The 13756-nt window shown below is 38.6% G+C and overlaps 1 protein-coding gene across 1 annotated transcript in view; it reads left to right on the top strand.

Moving 5' to 3' along the window:
• Positions 1–13572, top strand: part of REV3L (REV3 like, DNA directed polymerase zeta catalytic subunit) — a 126772-nt gene extending 113200 nt beyond the window's left edge. Inside the window, exons 24-32 of the mRNA XM_064508887.1 lie at positions 343–451; positions 1234–1440; positions 2087–2196; positions 4016–4130; positions 5821–5958; positions 6915–7105; positions 7996–8242; positions 9684–9893; positions 12422–13572. Coding sequence (XP_064364957.1) covers positions 343–451; positions 1234–1440; positions 2087–2196; positions 4016–4130; positions 5821–5958; positions 6915–7105; positions 7996–8242; positions 9684–9893; positions 12422–12562 — 1468 coding nt within the window. The 3' untranslated portion in view covers positions 12563–13572. The remainder of the gene's footprint in view (positions 1–342; positions 452–1233; positions 1441–2086; positions 2197–4015; positions 4131–5820; positions 5959–6914; positions 7106–7995; positions 8243–9683; positions 9894–12421) is intronic.
• The last annotated feature ends 184 nt before the right edge of the window (positions 13573–13756 follow it).

Raw genomic sequence — 13756 nt, 5'->3', positions numbered from 1 at the left:
AATGTGATGGGTTACTCAGTAAACATACCTGGTTTCCATGTTGGATAATGGTATGATTGTGTGCTGCATCACTAACTCAGCGTTTGGAAATAATCAGTAACGCAGAACAGATAATTTACTTTCTGGGGAATTTAGCCATGTATTACTGCTTTACTCACATTTACTAGAGCATTTTGCATGTAGCTAAGAAATTGTAAGTGACAGTATTTATTTCTACTGGAGATAGTAATTTTGATTCCATTCTTGTTGGCATTATCAGTATTTTAACATGAGCTGATGCTTCTGCTTGATCGGGCTGTGAGTGAATGAATCATCTCCATATTTAATTCTTTTCTTTATTAGATATGATGAGTTCAAATTTGGCTGTACATCTCTCAGAGTACCTCCTGACTTACTGTACCAGATAAGGCATGATATCACAGTGTCACCCAGCGGAGTGGCTTTTGTCAAGGTAATGATGTTACTGACAGAAGGGGGGGGGTTAGTGTCTCATTTCCCAACGTTTGTTGATATTCTTCAGAGCACTGAACTTCTGGCAGTTCAGGAAATAAAATGTCATCTTTATGCTTTCATTTATACAGAGGGTTCATTTCATCTATAATTAAACTGTATTTTACTTGCACAGTTTGGGGATCAAACAGTAATTATCTGTGTGTAACACTTCATTCTTCTGCGGCTGATTAGCAGAATGCTTTCCTAGAAAAAGAGCCATGCTTTGGGAGAGGAAACTCCCTGACTTGCGATCTATTGTTCTCATTTTATGTTACGTGTACTGCTGGCTGATTTCTATTGAATTAATAAACATGGCCTGGAGGGCTTAAGAGTAATTAGCCAATCACCAGTATACATATATTTAATGTAAAACAAAAACTTTAGAATGCTTGCAGAATTTTTAAAAGATAGTATTCCTTCAGTATTTAACATGTGGAGAATTAATAGTGTTAGATATTGAAGTTCCATTGTAATTAATGCGGTTGTCTAAACATACTACATTGGCAGGGCTGGTTAAAACAACGAAAAATTCTTTACCCTGTCTTTAAGAGCTTTGCTTGTATTCCAGGTTGCTTTTAATATTTTTGTGAAGAGCCAAAACATTGGTGCCTAGGGCACCTTGCTGATTAATTTATGTTCTTATCAGTGATTATCTAACAGTTCTTGAGTTTTGCTTCTATTCTGAACTGTTTAGGTTGGGCTTTTCAACATAATTTTTTTCTTCGTTCCTTTTTTTGGCAGCCTTCAGTAAGAAAGGGTGTGCTGCCAAGCATGCTAGAAGAAATCTTGAAGACTAGGATAATGGTGAAGCAGTCGATGAAGGCTTATAAGCATGACAAAGCTATAACTCGCATGCTTGAAGCTCGTCAGTTGGGTCTTAAATTTATAGCTAATGTTACATTTGGTTATACTGCTGCTAATTTTTCTGGAAGAATGCCATGCATTGAGGTAAGGGTTGCAGATAAAAATGTAGGAAAAAAGTGTGGAAAGGTGGCTATTAATTATAATCAGATAACACAGTATTATTATTTGAAATGTATTTGATCTAAATGCCCTCATAAAAGCAGGGATGTTATTTGTGGTACTGAAAATCAGCAATTTGGGATTCATTTGTGACCCTTTTAGGAAAAAAAGTAATTTTTCTTCTTCCCATAAAAGAGTATTTAGAGTTAGCAGGTTTTTTTAGAACTCTCTCCAAAGATTGGATTAGAGTTCTAATAGTGGAAGTAAACTAAATATTGTAGTTGTTTCCTATTTGTTATAAAAGGAGGAGTCAGCAGAATCCAAAAACTAGAGAAAACAATCCTAAGCAATCTTCTCTTGCTGCTCATGTTTTTCATATGTCTGAAGAAGTCTAAACCAAGTTTTCTTTTAATTTCCTTGATTTTTGATTGCTCTTTCCTTAATTCTTGACTATTTTTGGATGATGTAAACAAATTTTTTTTGGTAATTCTTTTAAACCATGAAATAGATGACATTGTCTCAGAACAGTGATTTTTTCATAGATCAAGCCAGGGTTAAGCTATGTTTACTAAGAGCTAGTAGTGATTTTAGCAATAGAATAAAAATCTACAGTTTATCTTTATCTTTGCAGCTCGGAGATAGCATTGTCCACAAAGCCAGAGAAACATTGGAGCGTGCTATAAAACTGGTGAATGACACAAAAAAGTGGGGTGCTCACGTTGTGTACGGTGATACTGACAGGTAATCAGCAGCCTGCTTCTTGTGATGCTTTAAAACTATAGTAGGTCATCACAGATATATTTTTCTGTTGTCTTACTAGGTGGGACGGGGGGTTTCCTCTTGTAATAAATGCATAGCTAAGACCTATTACGAAGTTATCCTAAGTTATCCAGGCTGGATCTAGACTTCATCTCTTTGGTTTGTGAAGCTGTTCCCTGGGGAAAGGGCGAGTGGGACGGCAGCTCTCCAGTTGTTGGTCCTGGGCTCAGAGGGCTGTTTCCAGTCCCTCCAGGCCCTCAAAACATGGCTCCGCTGCTGGGAGGGTTGGAGCTCTGCTGGCAGGTTCCCCGTGTGACTGACGGTGGTCAGATCGGATCTGTCATCTGCACAAAATACTGCTCCCATGTGGAATATCGCTGTTACTTTAAAACAGAGTGCACAAATTTACCAGGCAGAAGCACTGTGATAATTTAGAGTAAGTAGGAAGAAGATTTTTCTTACGTGAAGTTTTGACAGCACTCAGCTCAGCATTTTTATCTAATTAATCTCCTCTTGTTTGTGGAGTACTGAGGATCAGCACAGTAACATTAACTAGGCTGCTTTGCCTAATGCAGTATTAGCTTTTCAGCTTCCTCTGCTAAGAAATGAGATTGCTGTTCTTTCTGTCTCTTTAATAATGTATCTTCTCATTTGGCACTATGCTGCTCTGTGCTGTTCATATAAGATGCATTTTAGCTTGCCAGTTGTCTTGAAAGACAGGTATAATCAGGAATTGAGTTGTGTGGTTTTCATTACCCCAGAATTATTAGACATAGGTTTTTGAAACCAGACAAGTGATATTGAACAGAGTACAAGGTCCCTCTTTGGGATGCTGCTTACTGCCTTGCAGAATAATGCAAAGTAAATTACATTTATTTTCCTGGAGTTTCTTTTAGGACTCGAAGAAAGTGCTTTTAAATTACAAGAAATAGGAAGAAGAGAAAAAAATCGTGTTCTCATGTGTGAAGTAATATAAGTCTTCTCTACTGAACGACAATTTTTGTGCCTGTTTGTGATACCATTTTTATTTTGGAAAGTAGAATATTTATAATTTAGTAGGCATTGCATGTTAATACTTAGAGGAATGCACTATTTTAAGCTTCAAAAGTGGATCAATTCAGAAGCAGCCACCAAAGCATACAAAGATGAGATTTGGATGCCTAAAATACATTATATTAATATATCTCCCCTTTCTTAGTCAATCATTGATCTTAATAATAGCCATACTGTCTGCATATCCATCTCTGGCACTAGACTTGCCCCATTTTCCATTGTGGGAAACAAAGCTGATGAATGAATATGAGTTCTCTATCTGCTTGACCCTCCTTAATAACTCGTGAATCCAGTGGCCAATTTTAGACAAATTTGATGAGACACTTAAAGTTTCAAAGATACTAAATTCATGGCAGTTTCATTTAAAAAAAAAAAAAGACCTGATGGAGAAAGCTAGAAAAATCTGATCACTGCTCCTGCTGGAAGAAAGAAGCAGTGTACCCACATCTCTTTGCAGTTCTCTCTTGAGCGGGTTCTTGTTGTAGTGAGATGCAAACCCTGAAATTTTTCAGTGACTGGAAGGGTCACAGTTCCCACCTTGCCAGAGAGCCACAGCGTTCACTGTGCCTTTGGCACTCCTCTCATGCTGAACGTTGTAATTTTTCAGGTTTTTGGCCTTTCATATAGGAAGGGAACAGAATTGATCACAGTATATGTCTTTTTCTTGTCACCAGGAAACTATACCTTAAAATTTCAGGAACTATGCTGAACGGATTTGATCTTATTTCTTATGTCTAATTTCTTTTAGCATGTTCGTACTGTTGAAAGGAGCCACTAAGGAGCAGTCTTTTAAGATTGGTCAAGAAATTGCTGAAGCTGTAACAGCAACCAACCCCAAACCTGTAAAACTGAAGTTTGAAAAGGTAAAAGGAAAATATTTTACTTTAAATTTGTTGGGTGAAAACATTGTTGTTGTAAAGTGAAGATGAAAGATTTTTCCAGGCACTAACTTAGTAGACAATAGACAACAGTCATGTGCTTTACTGTTTCTGCAGGCATATTGCAAGCTCCTTCTTAGTGCCTTAATGGCCTTGTCAGAGGAGTGTCGCAGAATGAACAAAAAGAAGTATTCTCACTTGCACATCAGGATGCCTGGTGGGCCGTTGCCCTGGTAGCACCAGGCAATTTAAAATTCCCTACTCATCAAGTTTGGGATCTGTCTCCCTCAGTTTTGTATTGTATATATGCAAATCAAACAAATTTTTATAGACAAAATGTACTCTATCCCTTGGAGTGGCGTCAATGCATTAATCACTAGCCTGATGTTTATTCTTCAGCAAACTTTAGCACACTACAGGATATGTCCATGTGATACATATAAAATGAAAAACCATAAACATTCATCCAATAGGTTTTTGGAACATGTATGAATGACAGTAAGACTTTACTAATTTTGATGGAAGTTTATAATTGGAAAATCATTAGCAACCAGTTCAGGTGCTCTAGGCATTGCAAAGTACGTACCTGACTCAACAGGTGTTGAGTCATAATTCACAAGCAATCTGCGTGTGTTCACTGAGAACACAGTAGAAAAATAATAGCAAGAAAAGTCAGGATGCTTGTGGAAGACGCAGCTACCTTTTCTCACTGACCCTTCCCACTTCTCTGAGGTAATAGTGTCATTAAGCTGAAGGAGTTATTAGTCAGAAAAAATACTAGACACAAAGACATACTTCAGTACATGTCTGAGTGCTTCTTTTCAAGTGCCCTTATCCACCTGTGGTCAGAAAATTGAGTCCTCTCCTAGAGTGGCTTCCTAACACAGGATGAGGAAACTGCTTTGTATATGCAGCCTCAGAGCTTGGAGCATCCACTCAAGAAGTGAGACATCGACTTTCAGGGCGCTCTTCCGCCAGAGGGAGTCTGACCTTGCTGCTGCCCCTTCGCATGAGAGCCGGGAAGATGTGGCACTATCCCAGTAATACTGGGAAGGGGCTGTTCCCCATTCTTGCTTTTAAAGCTGGTCAAGGAATGCGGACACGACCAAGACTGAAATAAGAGGTTGGAGAGAACAAACGAGAGTGCCTGGCGCTAACAGCCTTTCGTGAGGAGACTGTTCTCCAAGCACAGGCATCTGAAGCACGTGCTTTCCCCAAATCAAGATACTAACTGATTTTAGGCACCCCATAATTAGAGTGTTTGAAAATAGGACGTTCAAAAGCCACTACTTCTGCTGAGAAAGTTTTTCCTTCTCTGATACTTAAAATGAACTTTTCTTTTAAGAGAGGGCGAATGCAGTTACATTAAAAATGCTGACAGGTGCAGTCCAGAAAAGTAAGGATACTCAAAATGAATTACCCTGTGCGTCACTTTTAATCTGAGCTTCGAGTTGCTTATCCTTTACAGCTAAGTAAAATAAAGTGATTTAAGAACAGAACACTGCCGAATCCCCACTTCTTCAGCTATCCTTTAACATTACTTTGATCTGTTTTATTGGTTTTAATGATTTTAAAAAACAAAACAAAGTATTCTTTGTAAAACCCTCTATGTTCAGAGCCACCTTATATTGCCAGTACATGTTAGATTGGGCTGTCTTCTTTTTAAACATTGCAGGTCTACTTGCCATGTGTCCTGCAAACTAAAAAGAGGTATGTGGGTTACATGTATGAAACACTGGACCAAAAGGACCCAGTATTTGATGCAAAAGGCATAGAGACAGTCCGAAGAGACTCCTGTCCTGCTGTTTCCAAGGTAAAATACTCATGCCTTTCTTCCTGAGTAAAAATATAGTATGCTGTTATTTCATTGTATATTTGTACTTTCTCAAAGTTTCTAGCCCTTAAGAGTTGTCTGAGATTTTGTCTATTTTTTCTGGCAATAAGTAGTTTGAAAGACAAATTGCAGATCATGCGCAGCATTACAAGGCCTTGCAGTTTCCACCTTATCAACTTACCTTTCAGCCTCTAAAAACCTGCAGAAATCTTATCAGAGTGCACAGAGCCCTTATCTCAGCGCCATGTAAGTTCATGAGAAGATTATCCTTTATCAAGTTCACTTTACCTAGTAGTAAGTACAACAAGTGAGGCACATTAAAAAGGCTCTTGTTGTTCAAATCAAAACAAATTTATTCCAGTAAGAAAAGTACCCACTTAGGAAGATTTCTTTTTAACCCCTATTTTTTTGTCGGCATGGCCAGAAAATCATGGCAAAACACTTGAAATGACAGGAGAAACTGTTTTCTTTCTCACTCTGGAGAGAAATTGAAACAATCTCTAAGCCTGGACATGGATAAATGTCATGTGAGATATGAAATATCAGAAAGCTGACTTCATCGAAATTGGGATCACATTAATTTCTTTAATATTGTCCACTATCCCAGGAATATTATTCTTAATCCTTATCTTTATAAGTTACTGTTAATAATACATAACTCTTTCCTTAGAAAACAAACTACTATGAGGGGAGAATATGTGAACTGGAGAGTCATATTTGTGTCAAACTGACAGTGAGTTGTTCCAGTAATGTGCTTATGAATGTCTTTCAGTGGAAGAGAATTGGGTGGTGTCATATTAACATTCTAGTTCAAATTTGATTGTTTTTTCTAAACAGTGTATAAATATTTCCATATACTTCACTGAATTATATGAAATTACTGATTTTGAGTTAAATGTGCATGTTTTGCTCACCTTTCTCCTTTGGTTTTAAAGATACTTGAGTGTTCTATCAAGCTGCTATTTGAAACTCGTGACATAAGTCAGATCAAACAGTACGTTCAGAATCAATGCATGAAGTTACTAGAAGGAAAAGCCAGCATGCAAGACTTCATCTTTGCAAAGGAGTACAGAGGGAGTTCTGCTTACAAGCCTGGATCCTGTGTGCCAGCCCTGGAAATCACAAGGTACTGAGAGTATGAAGTGCTAACTGCAGGTTTTTCTCTTGACCTGTGGATTGCTGAGTTATAGGTACCAGTGCAGTGTCGTCTTCAGAAACTACTGCAGCAGTAAGTGAAGAGAACTCAGGCATATCCAGTAGCCCTGGAAGCAGTTTCTTAGCGCTGGAAAGAGCCACATGTGGTCAAGAATAAGACCTCTTGTCAGGACAGGGTAACAGCATTCACTGCTGTTGTCTACATTTTTGGTTATGTACAAGGGCTCGACTCTGCATGGTTACCCATCGCTCATGAGTACTAGACATTTTAGAGAAAAATAGTAATAGTGGTGTCTCTCATGTTACTGCTGTGAAATACGTTATCAGGCGTAACTCTTCATTTTTAAAAATGTAATGTAAATATTTCATCCGATTAGTATTTTTTGTTGTTATTTATCACTAACAGATAGTATGAGCTGGCACATTTTGCCAGTTTCACCTTGCTTAATACAAAACATCTTCAAATTAAGCTGTACTTTTTCTAATAAAATAAAGTGATGTCCTAGATTGATCTCTGCTTCTAACTGAATAGAGTCCTTTGCTTTCTGGGCACCTGAGCTCACTTTAGTACTGTAGCTGCTCTGTATTAAGATACTCCTTGAAGGAAGAGGTAACCAGAAAGCGACCTGCATGCAAAGTCAAACGACTTGAAATGGGATGTAGCTTTAGGGCTCTTGTTCCTGGTTCCAAAATCTGGGTCGGATCATGAGCCAGATTAACACAGCTTGGTCCTCTGCTTCATAATGGAGCCAGCTTCACTCTTCTAGATCTGCTAATACGGTCAGATATCAGAAATTGCACAGATGTTTTACTTGCTTGTAATTTATCTGTGGATGCATTATAAAGGCTATTTTTAAACAGGAGAATGCTTGCCTACGACCGTCGCTCTGAACCGCAAGTTGGGGAGCGAGTACCCTATGTCATTGTGTATGGGATGCCCGGACTGCCTCTGATCCAGCTGGTGCGACGGCCCGTTGAAGTCCTGCAGGATCCCAACCTGCGGCTGAATGCCACTTACTATATTACCAAACAAATCCTGCCACCATTGGCTAGAGTATTCTCACTTATTGGCATAGATGTCTTCAGCTGGTATCACGAATTGCCAAGGGTAGGTGTGTTTAAAAACAAATATATTACAAACATTATCTATATAGGGTTTGGTTGTATCATGCTTTTTAATAGAATGAAGTTTACGCGAGGTAACAGCAAAGGTTCTTTATTTTACAAGGCACTGGTTTGATGTCCAGATACGCAGACTTAATCATTAGATCTTTTGGGCGATTTCTTCGTTTACTAAATATTTTTTTCCTGCTAACCAGTCTGCTCAGGGTTGGTCTTAGCCACATTGTCATTTTCTGTTCTCTGATCCCTTCCACAGTTCAAAAGAGTATTTTGCTGTAATTGTTTATTTTTAGCAATACTCATATATGCATCCAGCTAGCTATGTCACCTTTTAAATCTGTGTATAGTAGACGCTGGAACTCTTGTTTTTCCAAGATATTCCAAAGATCTTTCACCTTCACAGAAAAGGTAACAATGGCCAAGCAGCAGGAATGCTTTAATTAATATTACCAGGAATTTTAAACTAGCTATTTCCAGAAGTTAAGAAAATCATTGATGAGATGCAGGAGGAGAAATGTTAACTGGATTTTAGCTTGCAGTCCCACTGACAAAATGGACATTGAAAAATCAGTATATTGTGTTGTTTGGTTAATGTGTTTAGTGTCTACGCTAAACTACACTCTACCCTTCAGCAGCAGGGTAGTGCATCATGTTTCCCACTGCAGGCTTTTAGTGTAGCCCCAATTTATTTCAATTCTGCTGCTTTCCTGTACCTTTCCGATTGCACTGTGAAGAGTCACTTTAAGTATCTCCAACAAACTGCTTGAATAGGCAAAAACAATCCTGACTTGCGAGGCCAGGGCGCTTCTGGGGGCTTTGAGGGGCGCCCGTGCAGAGTGCAACAACTGGGTGTTGGAGCGAGGGGCAGCACAAAACAAAAATCACACAGGACCTAAAGTGAGCGCAGGGAGAGAATCTCCCCGGGCGAGGGGCAGTCATGGAGCTTGGCCCCGGGAGATCAGGGAGCCGCAAAGCAACGGACGGCAGCTCTGTGACCGCAGAAACTCTGGAAGGGGAGGCGGGATTCAGAAGGCAGCCAGGGAGGAGCAGCCAGGGGCATCTTCGGATGTGAAGTAGATCAGTGCCTACCAAAATAACAACGGCGGGAAGCAGAGCTTGTGAGATGAGGTCAGGACTTCAGCACATGACTTCCAGTTGCTTCAGTTACTCCATTTGCTTCTCTCTCCTGGTGAGTTTTGCTGTGAAGTAGGTTGCAGTATGTGGGTGGGCTCCGTTCAGTGCATCACGTCAGGGCAATTGCTGCACTCTTCAGACTGATGCAGTTCATATTAGTGATTCCTGAATAAACCCATGCCCTGCAGGCCATTTTACCCTTTCATATTCCTTTTTTAAAAATGAGCTATGTAGTCTAGGAATAAAGCAAGCTGCTCTCTTAAAGTTCCTCATCTCTTAATTTTTTTCATCAGATTCAGAAAACTGCCTCTACTGCCCACAGTGAGCTGGAAGGCCGAAAAGGCACCATCTCCCAGTATTTCACAACCTTACACTGTCCCGTGTGTGATGAACTGACCCAGCATGGGATCTGTAATAAATGCAGAAGCCAACCACAGCATGTGGCAGTGATTCTCAACCAAGAAATCCGAGAGCTGGAGCGTAAGCAAGAACAGCTGGTCAAGGTATGATGAAAGCATTGGCAGATGTCTGTCAGCCAAGGATACAGAGAGGCTGGAATTTCAAAGCAGCCTGTTACTGAATACCCTCAACAGAAATAGGAAGCACAGTCCCGGTGTGAAACCTGTTATAACTCGTTCGTTTTTCCCATACCTGTATTGCTCTTAAAGGCAGCATAGCAGCTGTTATCCACCTTGACTTTGTGTAACATTGAAGCCAAAGGGAGAAAAAAATCACAACAAAAGAAACTTTTCTCCTTTTTTTCTCCTTTAAAAGTATCTTATAGGCTTTGTAGGTTCCTTTAAATAATGACAATGATGGAATGTTATAAAACTGCATTGAAAAATTCCACCTTTGTTGTATTAAAATAAGTGCCGATGTTCTAGTTTAGTAGTAACAAAACATGTTTGTCCCAGGAAACCAATTGTTTTTTGTTCCAATTCCTCTTGATAGGAATTTTCCAAATTGTTTTTTTCCCTTGAGCTAGAAGTCAATTAAGAGGGTAGCAGGGTAGCCAGTTGTGCTCATGAATATATTATAGCAGGGCACAAAGCCTCACCGAGCAGAAGCATATGCACAGCCTCACCTAATTTTTGTACCGTAGTATTTTATAATTAATAAGTATTTTTGTTAAAATTGATTTTACCACTAGCACTAAAACATTTTGAAGACTTGCCTGAATTGCAGGAATATAAATGTTCATGTAGTCTGGGCATTGATTAGCTATGTTCCCATGGGGCTCTGTTGCTAGAAAACCACTATAATTCACCATTCATAAATATTATATTACTGAGATTTGGACTTTATTTTCTTGCTCTATTTCGTTATATTTGCTCTCACCTCCATTGTACATGGCAGTAGAGGAAAGCAATGCATGCTCTGCAGTTTTCCTGTGGTGCTCTAAACCTTTTACATTTTTTTTTTTCTGGAATTTAGCAAAATTTGGCAGATTGGTCCAGCGCCATGAAAGGATTAGTGGTTTTGATCACAGCATTCTTTTGTCTCTTCAAAATGCAACGGATCAGCAAGGTCCAGGATCCAATTTTAGTCAGCGTATGATTACTCAGCCCCTCCGTAAGAGCATGTGAAGATCTATATATCCTTCTAGCTTAAAATCTTGGCTCTCTTAAATTATCAACATGCCAGAGCCAGCAGAAAACTGATATGCCAGTTGAGTGCCACTGAATCATACGGGATTTCAAAGCTTGGCTTAAAAACTATTTGGCCTGTGTTAAGGCTATAGACTTCCTCACTATACACAAATTGAACTTTAAAAAAAATGGCTCTAGTACTATATGGTTCGGTTCCATTGCATTTAAACCAGCTACAACCTCTTTAGAAAGAACTAGGGTGTACTGTGATTTCTGAGGTTCTTCTAGTGATTACAGATCTAGAACAAATCCAATTTAAATCCTGCTCCTGTTGTTACAGTTTCAGTTGAGAGGGCTGGTATCAGTGCAGTGTGTGAGGTCTGAGCGAGAGTGGCTGTTCCTCTACAGCTAGTGTTATTTTGCATTTCAGTTCTTCACTGGTTTAATGCTGATACAGTTCTGGCTGAGGGTTGCTGGTGCCCAATTAATTTTAATAAGGAAAAACAGAATTAATTCTAAAGGAATTAGGGGATTCATTGATACAATTTTGACTTGGAGCTGTTGAAACTGCGCAAATGAGTGCAGCAGGAGAGGTCAAAACTTGGATGTTACAAAAAAACAGGAACGTGGTTGGAAGCAGAGTTAGGAGTTCTTGGAAAAACTGTTGAGACAAGCAGATACTGGAAAAGATTAAAAATAAAAGAACAAAGCAGGGACTTCTGTTAACTAATTAGACTGTATAGCTGCGTTTGGAGAAACTATGCCTGCTGTTACTTTTTTTCAGTCAGGTATCTTGTATCAAAAATATTTTCAAGTAGATAGTCAAAAATAACTAGTTTCATGTACAAGAAAACGAGTATAACCTGCTTGACTGTGTATTTCTGTCTTGGGATTGATTAACTTTGACTAGGAAAGTGCAAGCTTTAATTGACGTTTTTCTTGAAATTGGAACATTTTTATTAAGTATCGTACATGGAGAATAACTGCAGAGTAATGGATTACGTCTTTTTTCACTAGTAAACATTTATACAGGATCGATTTCATCATAAATGTAAAAACTGTTCCACTTAAATCCACTCATTTATTTAGCATTTTTTCCCAAGCACCACCACATGTGAGTAGAATTTAGGTGACAGGACTGCAAACAAGCCCTGCAGTGAGTCTGCTGATCTCTGCTCAGTCCACGGCAGGTGACGCCTGCTGGCCGGGCACTGGCATTGGCGGGAGAGAGGCTGGTGCGGAGGAGAAGTGAGCTGCTTGGGGTCCCTCGGTGTTGGGGAGAAGCTTGGTTGGCTGCCTGTAGGCTGCACCTCTTCTGTTGGCGAACCCTCGAGAACGTAGTAGTCCTGGGTGACTTATTTATGTTAACATAACTGAATTATGTTAACCTTATTTATGTTAAAAATAACATGTTTTGCTTTTTTTTTATATATATGATCTAGATATGCAAGAACTGTACAGGCTGCTTTGATCGACAGATCCAGTGTGTCTCTCTGAACTGTCCAGTACTTTTCAAGCTATCCAGAGTAAGCAGAGAATTATCAAAGGCACCATATCTCCGCCAGCTACTTGACCAGTTTTAAATGATCTGTGTTACAGGATTCCAGGTGCTATTTTTTTTCAGTGTTTACCACACTAAGACAATTGTGCATGGTGCTTTTTCAATTCTCATCTAGTCCAGGATTTCCATTTTAACTGTTGGGTTTATTATCCGAAGAATAATGAACATTTATCCTAACTAAATTAAAAAACGCATTTGTTGATCTATGAATAGCTCACTTTTTAAGATGTACAAATTCCTTCTTTCTTTCTCGTTTCTAACATACTGTTTTATAATGCTGATGTTGAAATAGCTATGTGTAACATCTTGTAAATCCATTTCAAAGTAGAAGTCAAGTTTACTTCCCAGAGGAAGGAGCACTGAAAACCTCTTGAAACGATAAAACCATTAGTGTGTGTTCTTGGACTGTCAGTATCAAGACGTGTTACTTATATATTATCCATTCACTTTATAATTTTGTCTGCGAAATATTTTGTAAATACACTTTTTTACTTTTCAAACAACTGAGTAAAATAATGTGCAATGACTTTTATACAGATAATTTTAAAATTGGTTGGTATATCTCCTCCTAAGTTTTGCTTGATTCCAAGTAGATTGTTATTTTGATCAGACTGTGCAAACAGTAGTATCATGTGTAGCATTTTGAAACATTATTTTCTAAAAATTGCTGTCTTGCTTTAGCTATTAATGGGGCATTGTGAGGAACCGTGCAAAGACATTTTTTGTTACAAACCTGTGGGACTGTTGCAATACTTTAAATATAAAATTTTATTCCATTTTTGCTTGTTTTGTATAGACATTTCTATTGCTTCTAAATATGCTTAAAATATTTTCTTTCCTTATGTACTGTACAGTTAAATCTTATTTGCCACCATCTTGACAAAATGTGTATTTAGAATATTTGTATAACTGTATAAAATGGAAAAGGAATTATGTGGTCAGTGCATTGTTTTCTAAACTGGAAATCATTTTGTTTCAGAAGTTAATAATGGAAACCATATTAAAGTTGAATAAAATGATATGGTAAAAATCTCCATGCTTCTTTTTTGCACTCACATTTGCAGTCAGTCTTTATCTCCCTCATTTGGCACACCGAGAGTTACCAGCATAAACAAGATGAGTCAAATAAGATTTAAGAACTCACAATTCAGTTTCCAGCATAAGCTTCATGATCTAAAACCTAGGTATCAATTCTTGGAGGCCTCCCCAAATGGAA

This window comes from Dromaius novaehollandiae, chromosome 3, assembly GCF_036370855.1.
Source record: "Dromaius novaehollandiae isolate bDroNov1 chromosome 3, bDroNov1.hap1, whole genome shotgun sequence".
Classification (NCBI taxonomy): domain Eukaryota; kingdom Metazoa; phylum Chordata; class Aves; order Casuariiformes; family Dromaiidae; genus Dromaius; species Dromaius novaehollandiae.
This window is presented reverse-complemented; position numbering and strand designations above follow the sequence as displayed.